The sequence below is a fragment of the Octodon degus genome, unplaced genomic scaffold (genome assembly GCF_000260255.1).
Source record: "Octodon degus isolate 3935 unplaced genomic scaffold, OctDeg1.0 scaffold00060, whole genome shotgun sequence".
Classification (NCBI taxonomy): Eukaryota; Metazoa; Chordata; class Mammalia; order Rodentia; family Octodontidae; genus Octodon; species Octodon degus.
Window position 1 is genome coordinate 12054596 of NW_004524636.1, and position 15235 is coordinate 12069830.

Genomic DNA, 15235 nt, shown 5'->3' on the forward strand with positions numbered 1-15235 from the left:
ATATATATATATCCTTTTAGGAATATACATGGATATTTCAACCATGCCTCTTTTTGGAATTCAGAGGATAGGCATGGTCATAGAAAAATAGCACTAGTTTTAGTGTCAGAAAAAAATGAGTTCTAATCCCAGCTCTGCCATTAGTCAGCTGCACCTGAGAGTCACACAAGTGTCCTAGCTGTAAGTTTCTCCAACCACAGAAGGGCAGTGTTAAACTCCATCAAAGTTGAAAATCCCTCCTGCATGCTCATGGGGAAGGTGAAGCTACTTAGAACAGCCACTTGTATACAAGAATGAGGTGCAGAAGATGGAAATTTCTTTTCTGTATCACTGAGTCCTCAAAACAGATCAATCCCAGTAAAAGAGAGCCAAGTATTAACAAGCAAATGAGGACCTAATAGTAGAAGTGGCATTAATTAAACACTTTGGAATACATTCTTGCTTCCAAATTATACAACTGATTATAGCCAATTGCACCTGGAGAGGTTCCTTATTGACGTGGAAAATCAGCATACATCTAGGAGTTCTGATGAGAGTTCAGTAGGACAAGAGCTCTGTCTCTTTTTGCTCCATCTAGAGCTTTTCAACATGGCCAAGATGGTGATAGTTTTGAAGTTCAGCATCATGATGGGCATCTTCCAACCACATTGGTCATTACTGCTCCTGTTTCTCATTGGTCCTCTGCCCTCCATCCTCAATGACTTGCTTTCTAATGCAAAGAAAACTGAAAGACTGAGTTCATGAGAGAGGTCATTTCCAAGGGCTTATGTCATTTTTCAGGACAATATTTTATTTCCTATAACATGTATTTTACTTTCATAAATAGACATCTCTTTCACCTAAAGAATGTCTTAGAAAACAGAAACTGCCTGGTAAGGTAGTACAGGCCTGTAATCCCAGCATTCAAGAGGCTGAGGCAAAAGGATTTCTTCAAGGACAAGGCCAGCTTGGGCTTCATAATGATTTCAGGACCAGCCTTAACTACATAGAAGACACTGTCTCAAAAACAAATAAAAAAAAGCCAGAAACAAAATGACAAGTTTATTTTAAGGCAGCATATCTGTTGCCTTTTTAAGTAATAGGCACTAAACTATGAATTTAATTATCAATTGATAATAAAGCATAATAAATAAATCCATAGTATCCAAAAGTCTGGAAATATAGACAAAATAATAAACTTATAATAGATTGTACAGATATGGAAATTGAATCTCAGTATGACAAAGACTTCAGAGTTGATAAGTAGCACATCAGATCCAGAATTCAAAACTGGATTTGTCTGCCTCCAAGATTATGTGGTTTGTCCCACATTAAACATAAGCATCTCAAATCAGAGACGCCTCCCTAGCACATTTCTATAATTTTTCTCACTGGAAACTTTAACAGGTCACAACATCAATGCCATCTTCCCATTGTGAGGGTGCTAGGATAAAATGCTCCAGGTTGTCTTAATGTATGATAGAGGAATTTAATTAAGCTTTGGTAATTTAATGTATTTTTTAAACAATCTTTACTTTTTCATTTATTTTCTAAAGGAATTTTCAGAAAATATATTTCAGAACATATTTCAAAAAGTAGTACATTTTATCCTGAATAAATCCCATGTATGATATACTTATCTTTATGCTGTGACATTAAATGTATGCTCAATCAAGTCTCTACTTAAAGCAGAAATCCAGTTATAGAGGATTGTCCTATCTAAGTTGTTCTTGCACTGTACATCATTGTGCCCTGGCCAATTATGATGATATATACTTAAACAATTTTTAAATGTTTGGGCTAAATGAGATCATATAATAAGCTACTTCAGTCTTTCTAGTTCAAAGATTAATATACAAAGGCCCATTCATTCATTCAGCACATACATGTTGTATGACTCCAGTGAGTGAAAAAAGGAAAAATTAGCTCAGAGAAGTCAAGTGAGAGCTCAGAAACACCCAAGGTGGATCTTGAATAATGATATTTGGCATAATGTTGGTGAGAAGGATTAGGATTTAAATGTAATTGTGCATAGCTAATATCAAGGTGTTGATGGCAAGATGCCCTGTGAATACAAAGTTAGTAACAAAGCAAAGAAGTCTGGAGGATGATTTTAAATATTAGAATTCAAATATTTCAAAGAAATATTTCAAATGTAAAGATCAGTTCCACCTAAGGTGGAAGGATTTGACTTGATGGGATAGTTCAGCATTTAAAGCAACACTGTCCATAAAAGGCAGAGTGTAGGGTGGCAAGATGTCCACTAGATATACAGTGGATTCACGAAACTCCAGCCTTGAGACAGTGAGTCATTTCTTCCCTGAGAAAAACCAGTTTCTTCCAGACTAACATCTTTCTCTCCTTTCCCATGCAAGTCAAACACAATGGCATGCCTACCAAACAGACACCATATTACAAATGACATCAGTTGTCCTTGGCAAATCCAAGATGTTAAAGAAAGAAAAAAAAATCATAGAAAGCTCTTTTCTATACTATGTCTTGCTAAGACAGCAAACCTGCAAACATGAACACTGAATAATGTGACAAAAATCCCCTACATTTGTCCCAGAAACACCTTGGGGCAGCATCACAGAACATGGTGACTACCAATATGTACCTTCAAGTATCTCCCTGGTTCTTCCAAGGGACTTCATTTTCCTGAGATGCATCTGGTCAGGTTTACAGGGTTTGGTAAGAACAACCACACAAATAGACTTAATAGAAACTTAGAGTAGTTCAAACCATGGCTTTGGTTCAAGCAAAATGGAACTGAGGCGTAGGTAAGGACAGTAAGGTAGATGACACTGAAATGCAGCCTTGACACTAAAGGGTGGATGGAGACACATACAAGAAAACTACTGTTACTACATTCTTAGTGTGACTTAGAGGGAATGATTAGCCAACAGCACTGAGGCCAGCAGACACAGAATTGGCACGTTCAGCACAAATGTTGCACCTTTGAGCTGTCTCAAGAGATGCTGACTGACTGTAGCACTGGGGCAATCTTGATGGTGCCTCAGGATTAGCCCTGAGTAAATTGGGCACTGGATGAAAGCTGAGGAATCCAAGTCCTCCAATGTCTCCTTTCCCAAGACAAGACTATTTACATGTACTGCTGAGAAACCTATAGATGCATTCCAAAACCACTCAGGAAGAACTTGAGCAAAGTTGCCTTTCTTGAAAATCACTGGAAGTGGAGCCAGAAAAATAAGGTTTCACCACTCTTGTCATGCGGTGTATTTATTGGCTTTATATTCTGATCGGACCTCTAAAAAACATACAGATTGGGTTTGAAAATGTGACTTTATTTTTTCCCCTTTAATATAATGTATTTGTCACATTCAACATTTAGTAAATTGCAAAATCTGGTTTCCACCCTCTGATCTTCCTGCAGCTGTTTCTGAATCTTCTCGCTAAACTTGTTATGCTTAAAAATCACCTTCTGTGAATACCACACTTACTACATCCATACAATCATTTAGGTGATGTAAATGTGTATTTAGATGGAGTGTGTTTATTCAGGCAGTCTGGCACAAACTGAAAATGTGGAACAAAAAACACAGCTGTTAGTTGTGGATTAACACGGTCTTCTTCCTCCAATTCAGGACACCTGTGGAGTTAGCAACCTAGCGAGGATCTGAGTCTCAGGTAGAGAGAGAAGTGTCGACTGGTTAGGGATTACCAACTAGGGATGTTCTGAATCTTAACGAAGTAAAATTAACAACTGATTAACGCTGTAGATGTACTCTCAACTGTATACTAATAGGCAGGGGATATTTTTTCTCATACTGCCAAATAAAAGTATGAGGGTCCTCCAATCACAGGGCGAGATCCTGGGCAAAGCACCTCAACCTCCCAGGCTCAGTTTTCTGACTCAGCAAATGAGAACAAACATATCTGCCTTCCTTGCAGAATTTTTATATTGTTATACAAAGTGGAAATTGAAAAGATAACATGTTTCTCTACCTTTGCACTTTACAACTACCTTTGCACTTTGCAGACAAATTATCAGATAAAATTTACGTCTTTCTTGGAAATGTGGCTTGCTCTTGGTCCAAAATATCATAATGCTGATTCCAAATTAATTTGTAGTAACTCCGTGGGAACAAAGACTTCTCCACAGCGTCTGCATGGGGTACTTCATGTGGTTGGGAGGAGAGGCGTTAGGTCAAATGTTCTCCGAAACCCTGGGCAACAGCTTCTGTTTATCTGACATCCGGGAACTTCATAATAAAGTATAACACATACCATAAATACTTGCCCGCTGGTTTAGAGGATAAAGAAGTGAAAATAACTTGTCAGCACTTTTTCATCTGAACAATAAACACTGAAAACGAATTGTAAGTTTAAAAAAAATCTTCTGCAAATGGGAAAGAAACCTAGAAATTGCACAGTGGAAGGGAGGGAAGAAGGATGGAAAAAGAATGAAGACATTCTATGTACACATACTAACTCCCCCGGATGAATGCAATCATTATGTACTGCACTAATGACAATAAGAATCTTTAAAAAGTTAAGATTTGTACATTTAAAAATTAAATATAGGCTAGTTTCCACATTCTATGCTATCACAAGAAAAAATAAAATAGTTGAGTTTGTGTCCATAGGCAGTGATTTTTTCCAATGTTTTAAAGATACTCCAAAGGCCAGCAGTATAGTTCAGTGGACTAAGTGCTTGGTTAAGTGAGTGTAGAGACCAGGGTTCGATCCCTGGCTCTACATGCCACTCTGGCCCCACCCCCGGGCAGGCATGCAGAGCTAGCAATGGAGTCCAGGCTTGGCGACACTCCTGTAATCCCATCACTTGGGAGGCAGAAATCAGGAGGATCACTACAGGTCTGGGCTGTGTAGTGAAACTCTGCAAATACACACACACACACACACACACACACACACACACACACACAAATCCTAAAAAAATAAAGATACTCCATCAGCCCCCTTGGCTAACTCTTAAGGTCCTTTTTCAGATACTAGGACAAGGGAACCTGAATCTTAGGATCAAAACCCAAGATAGATCCTTGGGCTCAGATACCGACTGCTTTTTGTGTTTGTTCACTTCTATTAGAACATGTGTACAGCACACAGTGATTCAATTCAACATGGGAAGTTGGTACATGGACATAACACACCTTAATTCTTTTTGCCCTCCCTTTCTTGGTCTCCTTCCCATTTGCAAAATATCTATCCCATTTTTCTCAATATTTTTCAACTTGTTTCCCTCTCTTCCATCCTCTCATTCCCTCCTACTCTTAATTCCCTTCCCATTTGAAAAAAGAGCTCCCTACCTCAGATTATCTATATTTAATTTGGCTCTTCACTTATACATCAGGTTTTTCATACAAGAACCTAATGTCAATGTATCCCAGAAGGGATTCCTCCACCCTCTGTACATCTCCAGTGCTATTGTTGGATAACCAAGCACACTTATCTCAGCTGTCATCAGGAAGCAGTGGTTGCAGAGCCCAAAGTCCATGGGAGTCTCACCCCTCCAGTAGAGCAAGTTGGACTGGTAAAACAGGGTCACAATTGTGGTATGTTACCAACCTTTCTGCATGCTGCTTCTAGCTTCTGCCCCACCTCTTTGGATGTAAACAGATGGAGTGATAGCATTTTACTCACTAAAACTGAAGTTTAGAAATTTGTAAATGTCACAAAGAAAGGGTTCTAATTCTTTTTTGCTTTATCCCACAAAATGACTATTGAACTACAATGGGAACATGTTTTAGTGAAAAGATCAAGGATGCTATGCGATTTTTTTTAAATATTTAAAAGTACTCCTCACATACACCAAAAATGCAATCTAAAATGTAAATACTCTTCACTGATTTATTTTGCAAGTATTTAGACCCTTCAAGAAACTACATAATATTTAAATAGCAATGGGATATCCATCTCTGACAAAACTAAACTCAAAAGGGGATACAAATGAAGGACCATTTTGTATCTGTATATACAAATTAGTTAGGATAGATATACAGCTATTTTCTCTTAATTCAATGAGAAGAAAGAGTTGTACTAATAGTGTTTGGACTGGATATCATGTCTGCATCTTGTACTACGAATGACCACTGCGAAGACAACAATATGCAATGTGTTGATTATTGAAACTGTCCTATTAATTGGTTTTGAAACTGTCTCATTGCTATGTTTCTCAATAAAAATAAAAAAGAAACTACATAAGTAGAATTGTTAGTAAAAATTTTATATGCCACTTGATATTAGATGAAATAGGCTTATTAGTAATAGTTTTCTGCTTAACACTTTGTCAGAGAATTTTGTGTTTAAATCCATGTGTATAAATACTTTGGGAAAATTCATGGACCATTAAAAAGCTACACACTCATATTAAATTCTTGTCAAAATTATACAATAACAGCAACTGTATAACACCATTAAGAAAGCATATTTAGTAACTTCCCCCCCCATTTATAGCCAAAGAATCCTGTTTGTGCAATGACTGCACAAACATGTATATTTTGTAGTATTTTTACAAAATAATTTTGTCTTGTCCCATTAGACTTCAGCTTCTTCTCACTTGCCATTCTCAAGCATTCCTCCAAGTCTGTCTTGAGCTCTAAAATCATTCATTCTCAGCCATTCTTGCCGAATGTTTCATTCTATGGATGTAACACCATTCTCCAGTCACTGCACTGTGGACAGACAGTTGTTGGGATGTGTCCAGTTGTTTCCTTCTGGATATTTCTTTGTGGCTGTTTAGTTTTCCAACATGAACACTGTTATGACCACTTTACATGTTGAATGCACACGTGGTTTGAGTCTTGGGGCTATTAATGACACGGAATATTCCCTCAAGCAAAATAGTTGGGGGATACATTTTTCCTTGAACTGCCCAGTATCTTCCATCTATCTTACAGCCATAAGCAGAATACAGCTTGTCTTGAACTCCTGTTCAAGCTTCGCACAACGACTGTTCCAGCCTCGGGCCCAGAACTGACAAGCACACATTAGGAGGCTTATTTTCTTAGACTATTTTTGTTTAGGCTCCTAATAAAACCAGGAGCCAATCAGCCAGCAACCATTCTCGTACTCTGGTTGATTGCAAGGTCATTTGTGAGTACTTTGATTTTGCTTCTTAGAAAATTATGTATTTACCTTTTAGAAAACTATTTATTTAAAAATGGCTTCAGAACAAGTATAAATTCCAACCCCTAAACATTTAAACAGGGGCCAGGGAGATATGGCTCAGTGGAATAAGTGCTTCCTTGGCAAGCACAAGGGTCTGAGTTCAATCCCCGCTTCTGCCGGAAAAAAAAAAAAAAAACATTTAAACAAAGTAGGTGACTGATTTGTCCTCAGAAATTCTTTCTTAAAATAACAACAATTGTTAGTGAAGACATGGCAAGTGTTCAAAGAAACCTCATGCAATGCTGCTGGAATAGAAAACACTGCAGACACTGTGGAAAGTAGTTTGGCAGTGCCTAAAAATGTTAAACAGAGTTATTCAAACGACTGCACCCCTACCTGTACATCTCTGGGACTATCAGGGTGAAAAAATAACTCAAACTGTTTCTCTTACTCTATGCTCACAACACTGGTCATTTCTGCAACCCAAAAAAGTGTGAGGACGTCAGAGCCCCTAGAAACTATACATTTCCTGAAAACCATTAAATTGTATATTTTAAGCGGATTGATTATACAGCACATGAATTATGTATCAATAATGCTGTTATAATGCATTCTTAGAAGCTTCAAAAACATTACAATCAAATGTGTACTGACATTGCATTCAAACAAGCTAAGGTGTCACTGATATATGTCTTACTTGTGTCTCATTTCTATAAGTTTTTCACTTTCCTGTGATTTCTCCATAACCATCATTTCACTAACATGGCAAGAAGTAGAAAGCAAATGAGTTGAAAATAAAATTTAAAAAGTTCTTGTGTGTTTGTAATGTTCGTATTTGATGCTGAGAGCTCATCTTCATCTTGCGCTAGATTCACAGATTACATAATCCATCCTGCCCTTAATTCTACTCACCTAGTGTGTTGACTCAAACAAGATATTCAAGAAAATGTTACAAAGCATCATGGTCACAAATTCAAAGCAGGAAAAAAGTGTCAAAGAAGTTGTGCCATCATAAAGAATTCAAGAATTCTTATGTACATAGTACAAAGTACTCAAGTGGGCTCCACCCACATTTCACTCGAAGGAAAGGTCACAGTTAAACACCTTGCACCTTAGTCTTTAAACAAATGAAAGGCTTGACAAAATTTGTTGAACTCTTCCTCAGGGTTAATGCATTTCACAATAAATGCATGATCTTCCATAGTAAAAGGAATTTTGCAAGATATTGGTCAGATGATAAAAATTCAATAGGCAGGAGGAATAATTTCAAGTATTTTTTTCTAGGAATGGTCCACCAGTGGTGGCTCAATCTTTAGATCAGCACTTGCATTTGCATGTAGCAAAAGGATCAATCTATCCTTCATGGGCATGTGCCCTGTAAGTACCCTTTCCTCCTGCATGATATAGGTTTTGTTTTGCATCTTCTTCCAGAATTGCCCTGTTGCACTGTAGTTGAACACATTGAGCAATGTACTTTTCTGTCTCCATGAATTCCAAGAATTTTTTTTGTAGGTTTGTGTAGCAGCCTTGTCAGAATTAGAGGACTCACTACGACTTATCATACTTCTGGATGCCACTTCTCTTGTGGAATTTATCAAACCACCTTCCACTGCCTTTCCATTTATGATTTGTTGTAATTGTACAGCTGCGTTTCTCACAGTAAGTCACTGTACAATTTCCTGGGTTTTTCACATATCATAGCTTCAGCAATGCTATCACCTGCCAGCTATTTCTCATTCAACCACACTAACAAAAGTTTTCCACCTCTTGCAGCACTTGTGTCCTTTATTTGGTTCACATCGTTACTCCTTGTGCTGTACCAGCTCCTTTGTTGACATCTTTATTCTTCAAAACAGTTGAGATCATTGACTTTGCCACTTGTACTCCAAAGGCAGATTAGTCACATGAATATCGTGCTCATGCTTTTCTACAATTCCCTCCTTCAATTCAGAACCTTCCTACCATTCTTGTTTGGCGCTTTCTGGTTGCTTCTTTTCATCTTTTCAAAGTTTCACTCAGTTATTAAATAACATCAAATCTTGCTCAATATTTACTTTGTGTTTTTGTATTGTATCAATCCTTAAAGCTACCACACTTGAATAGAACTCCACAATTACTTTTACTAAAGATAGTATGAATAAAGAGGCTGGAGATATGGTTCAGCAGCACCAGTGGTACCTGGCAAGTTCAAGGTCCTGAATTCAATTCCCAGTACAAAAAAAAAAAAAAATAGAAAGGAAAAGAAAAAGATAATACGAATATTAAAAAAGCTATCCCTAGGACCAGCCAGTTAGCTCAGCAGACTAAAGTGCCTGCTTAGGTAGAGTGCAGTGTCCAGGATTTGATTCCCAGTGTGCAGGGCCAGCTCCACCTCTGGGGCACACTGGCACAATGATTGTGACTGGACGTGGTAGTGTAAACCTATAATCCCAGCACTTGGGAGACTGAAAACAGGAGAATCACTATGAGTCTGATCTACATAGTGAGACCCTGTACACTTGTAGACCCTGTCCTAAATACATTTATAAAAAACTAACCCTGACTAAGCATACCAGTAGTACTTAATATCAAATTGTTGGTACACTACAATGATCTTGTGCACACGAAGCACACATTTCAATATAGCAAACAAAATATAAATGTTCAAGAGCGGGAGCATGTGGTTGGTATTGCCTCACAGTATCTATGTGATTACCTGGCTTGGCACCTAGGATTAAGGATAAATATTAAAATATACTTCTACTGTTTTGGGGTGTTCTCTTTACAGGTGCTCTTGTGCCCTTGTAAAAACAAATAAGTAAGTAAAAAAAAATAAGTAAAATGAGGAACAGAAGGAACTGCAGGGAAAAAAAGAAGTGTGAAGGATGAAAAGAAAGGAGGAAGAAAAAGTGAAAGAGAAAGAGAAGAAACAAAAATAACTTTAGAAAGGATGTAATTTGATGATTTAATCCCAGTGCCAAAAAAATAACATTTATATCTTCTACAGAATAATAGAGCTCAGTTAAAATAATACAATGTCTTCAACTTATCTTTCTAAGCAACACAAGGGAGTGAAACCAACAGTAATCAGTTCACCCTCTCAATATTGCCTAAGATAAAAAAGAAATAATCTGGCACCCATGTGACAAGTGTGGGACAGAGAGACTAGTGAAAAGTTTGTCCTGTTCTAATGACACAGGTTGGAAATGATGCAAAAATGTTCTGTGCCCTTGAGTCTGTCTTCTCATATGACGCAAAACCTTATCTCACTCCTCTACCACTCTTTGGGATGGAAAACAATGGAGACCCTCACATAAAAATCATGGTTGGGGAAGCCTTCTTATAATCTCTTCTGGAAGCTACATCATTCTGTGGGGGAAATACATCCAACAAAAGAGCTTAGAGCCAGGAAATGAGGCTCTGGCAATCAGCACTATCTTTTATTGTTTGATTGTTTGCCTGCTTGTTTGTGTCTAATGATCCAATAAATGGGCTTCTTTCCTAATTGTCAGATGTCAAAAAAAAGATGTTAATTTGCTCTAAGTGCAGAAAAGGGAGCCAAGACCCTCTGTTTAACATAAAGGGTTGTGACCAGCCAATACCTATTTGATATGAAAAGACACATTAACAAAAGAAAAACGCAATAAATTTATTTGATCATAGAATACACGACTCTTCTAAATGAAGACTCACAGACCCAGAGCAAAGTATGCATTTTTATACTAAACTTTTGTATTGCGCAGAGAAACCCAGTGAGACCTGTACATTTAGATTCTTCTTCTAGCAGCAGGACTTTCTTCCAGGTAAGGGGCAGGACCCTTTCTAAAATGGAAGTCTTCTAACCTACTTCAGCCAAGGTAACTCTGAGAAGTTCATCATGATTATCTCTAAAACAAAAATTCTGGGGACTATTACAGTACATGTACTGGCATTACATCTTACTTAAGAAAAGGGGTTTTTAGTATGTATGACCTTCCTTGGGGGTGTAGAGAGAGAGACAGAAGGAGAGACAGGAGAAGGTTAAAAAGGAACTTTATGTTGAAGCTCCCTATTATTTGGGGGTGTCTTTTTTTAAGCTCCAACCCAGGCAAATCACAAAGGTGAGCTTGGAAAGGGCTCATCCGGCTATAAATGGTTAATATTCTCCAACAGATCACGCTGTCGTAGATGATAACAGAAAGAAACAGAGCTCTGGTGATTTGTGCATGGAGGGAGCAAGAGTTAATAAGTAAACCAGAAGTGTTCTAGGACTGGGACACTGTATTTGCTTATCTTCCTCACAATACCTACATTAACAGACCCAAGCCACAGTATTATTTCCATTAGATATTCGTCTACCAAAACGACTGCGTCTCATTTTAAGGAGGGAAAAACTGAGACATAAAGAGGCCTTCCAATGTTAGGTAATAAAGATAATGCATTCATGAGGGGAAACTAAATATTTTGTTTCCTATTTTTCTCTCTTACTGTAATTCTTGATGGGTTAGAATTCCTTTTTATATCATTGATTGTAAATATTAGGTAAGTCGATATGTTTAAATGTGGGCTTTGAATCTTGTTGCTATTTATTATGCTAAACAACACATAAAATTTACCATTTTAACTTCTTTCAGGATGCAGTTCAGTGGCATTAAGTATATTGCTGTGTAACAGTCCCTCATCATAACTTTTTCTTCTACCCCAACTGAAATTCTGTACTACTAAACAGTAACTTTTCACTTCTTTGCCCCACTAGACCTTGGCAATCACTTCTGAATGTCATTTTACAACAAAATGAAATCATGACTTTTAGACTTGATTAACAACCAAAAACTATAATTATGCAAAGGAAGGAGAAGGAGGGAGGGCATAAGGGAGAGAAGCCAATTTGAAATCAGCTGCATAGTATTTAAAAGATTCTGGGAGTAGAGTGTGCGTGTGTGTGTGTGTGTGTGTGTGTGTGTGTGTGTGTGTGTGTATCTTTAAAAGATTCTCCGCCTCCCAGCCCTCCTCCTTACAGTCTGTCCCTGTGTTTTACTGACCCCACGCTTCCTCAGCCACAAAGATGACCTGGCATAACCAACTTCCTTTCTAGTTTTGGAAGCAGGTTTGTTGCCATGGAATCCACAGTCTGAGAAGGGGTGAGGAGTATAAAGGTAACCATTTGTTTGCTCTGTAGCTCTTCTTTTGGAAAAGCCTGACTGGTCGGATTCCTTTAAGAACTCAGCGCCGAGGTGACTGATCCCGTCACTTTACCGACCTGAAAATCAAAACTCAGGGACACTTTGTGGAAGGGACACTGTCGGGCTCTATCACTTCCTACAAATGGCTAACCCTGGAGGTGACACCGTGGGCAATGGGATTCTCCACAACTGCAAGAAGCAGAGCAACACTTCTCACGATGAAAAGCACATGAATAACGGAGTAGTGAAAGAAATACAGGTAAGACGCTCTCTCCCCCACTTGTTCTGAATGCCTTGAATGTGTCATTGTTTCTTGGTGAAGTTGTCTGAGGCAGTTCCTACTTAAAGTTCTTTTGATGAAGTGTTTTATGCTTTTGGAATCCTCCCTTCAGCTAATATGTTCATGTGCTTAGCTATCAAAAAAGTTTAAGTGTGGAGAAAGGAGAAAAATTCTTTTCTGTGTAAGGGAAGACATGCAGCCTTAGATTCTGCAAAACACAGACTTACCTCCTAGACTTTCGTTTTCTTTCAAGTCCTTAGGGGCAGGATTGTGAAGGCTCAAACACAAACACATCAACTAAGTTTCCGTCTGTCAAGAGACCTGGATGCATTTGTTATACTTTGAAAAGACAAAGAGGAGGTGAAAGTTGCTTTTTCTGAGATTATGTGATGTGTGTGGTGTGTTTTTCCATGCTGCACATGAAATACCTCCTCTCCTCAGTTGAAAAGCAAGTTCTTTTCAGTGTTCAATGGAACACTGTCATTGCTCAAACCTTGATTGGAGGCTGGGCTTTTAAAATTCTGACATCACAGCCATTGCTTGCTTAAACGCTGTAGAAAATGTGACTCACTGTAACACTGTGCACAGAAATTCAAGCAGCATGTTTAACACAGACCTGCAGGGCTCCTCCTGCTCCATTTTACACTTTCTTTTTCTGTTATTACTCTGTAAGTGAATTTTTTAGAAGATGTGCTAAGTAGGAGGAAGAAATCAAGAAATTTTGGGAAGAAGCCTGGGTGTGGTAGGGTCTTGCAGAAAGCCAGTTCTCTACTTTCCACACTGCCCTGTGAGCTGCTCTGGGCAAGAGGCAGAAAGTCACCTGCCTAGGGAAAAACCTGAGCAGCCCCCCAGGCAGCCTCACTTTGGGGAAGTGAGCAACTCTGCAAGGCACTCCTGAGATCTTCCAGTACTGAGGAGTCTCAGGGAGTCAGCAGTGCCCCAAGAATAAAGTTCTCTCGGGACTGCCTCATGCAGCAGGAGCTGAAGTAGTGTGACCTGTCAGAAAGGCAGAAGGCACTCTGGAGCCTTGGCATCTATACACAGATGTGGTCCCTAAAATGTAAGCCCCTACCTATTCCTTGTTAAGCAAGCTTCCTCTGGGATCACGGCCCAGCTGTTCCTTGCCCCAAAATGCTTATGTCTCTCTGGCCACTCATTTATTTATCTTCTGGATCATTCTGACCCTGGGAGTTTTCATTAAAGCAGATACACATTTAAAGCTTGTTTTCCCTTCCCATTATCTTGGTTTGTAACCACATTCTTGTGTCTATGATTAGATTCTTAGATACAAGGTTATAGCCACTCCCAAGTAAGAACAGAGCCCAAGATCATAATGGCTTGTCACTAAGTGCCTCCACAAGAATCTACTATCCTGGGATATCAGGGCTCCCTTCCCCAGGAGCAGCAGAGCCTAAGAACCACCACTGTCTTCTTCACAGCTCTTTCTGAAAGGCAGTCCAGAGTGTGTGGGCTAAGACATACTTAGGTGTTACTAAACTGAAATTGCCTTCTACTTGAAGCCTCAATTATGTCTTAGGAAAATATTTTCCAAAAAGAATAAATCCTGCGGAGATTACAGTGTCACAGAACACATAAGGGCCTATTTTCTCCCTCTATGATGTGAAGGAATCCTCAGTCCCCGGTTTTGCCTCGTGGGACGTTTAACAAGCTAGGTCTTGTGCACAAAATTTGTGTATTACCCATAGCAAACCATAAAAGCCTGCAGACATCTGAGTTCTTCTAAATATTTTCCTTCAGATCTCATGTTCTAGGGCATATCACTTAAAATCCTACCTGCTTCTCCCAGGATCCTCTCACCTCTTTTTTACCCTGCTTAGTCACAACCCCACAGAAATACCAGTTACCTCTTTTATATTTTGAGGGACACCATAATATTCTGCTGCTGAAGGGTTTTCCAACATAATGAACAATATAAAAATTGCTGTTAGTCAGTTGCTTGGGAATCTTCCTCCCTGTGACTCAAAGGAGCCGGGTTTTAAATAGCCTGTGAGTCTGCCCAGGACTTTCCATCCTGGAAATTTTCTTGAGTTCTTTTTGAAGTTTTCTGAAGGTAAATAATTTGCTTTTTTTTTCCTCTGTAAACTTCATGTACCATGAGGATACAGTAGAGCTGGTTTTGGTTTTCATGACTAATTAACTCTTTTTCTTATTTACTTCTCCTATATAATGCTGTCTTTTGCTTCTAATAAAACACTATCATCATGGAGGGTTTTTGCTCTTCATGATCAGATGCACATGGGAGACAGAAAAATTCTTAATCTATAAGCATATTATTTCCTGTAATTTCTTACCTATTTCCTCAAGCCCATTTAATTATTTTATAATTATTAAATACATAACTGCTTTTTAATTCACATGAATTATTTTTGACCTGCCAGCAAACTTTAAATAGGAAGGCCTGAACCTTGGGAGAAAAACTGTATATCTTCAATGTTCTTAACTCTGTCTTCAGTGATCATTTGTAATAGGATGAAATGTTCATTTCCCTCTATCAAAATGGTCCTGAGTTAGACAGAAAAACACTATCAACTGTTTTCCCTACTCAATTCTTTCCTAGAAAACAAAAATCCTGAGGTCACAGGTGTTCTAACTCAATGCTTTTGGATTTACTTGGTAGAGGCTGGTAGTTCCTACTAGCTAGTTGCTCTTCCTATCATTTCCTCATTAATTCATTCACCAGTTCTTATGGAAATGTTATCCTTGGTGCCTATGAAAATGAATAAGA

At 38.5% G+C, this 15235-nt stretch overlaps 1 protein-coding gene and 1 long non-coding RNA gene across 2 annotated transcripts in view; one reads left to right on the forward strand and one right to left on the reverse strand.

The window, feature by feature from the left end:
* The window catches only part of LOC111817517, a 13708-nt gene extending 775 nt beyond the window's left edge, over positions 1-12933 (reverse strand). Inside the window, exons 1-2 of the long non-coding RNA XR_002821691.1 lie at positions 12717-12933; positions 478-709 (exon numbers count right to left, since the gene is read on the reverse strand). This is a non-coding gene — a long non-coding RNA (uncharacterized LOC111817517). The remainder of the gene's footprint in view (positions 1-477; positions 710-12716) is intronic.
* The window catches only part of Sptlc3 (serine palmitoyltransferase long chain base subunit 3), a 186076-nt gene continuing 182904 nt past the window's right edge, over positions 12064-15235 (forward strand). Inside the window, exon 1 of the mRNA XM_004634340.3 lies at positions 12064-12468. Coding sequence (XP_004634397.2) covers positions 12352-12468 — 117 coding nt within the window. The 5' untranslated portion in view covers positions 12064-12351. The remainder of the gene's footprint in view (positions 12469-15235) is intronic.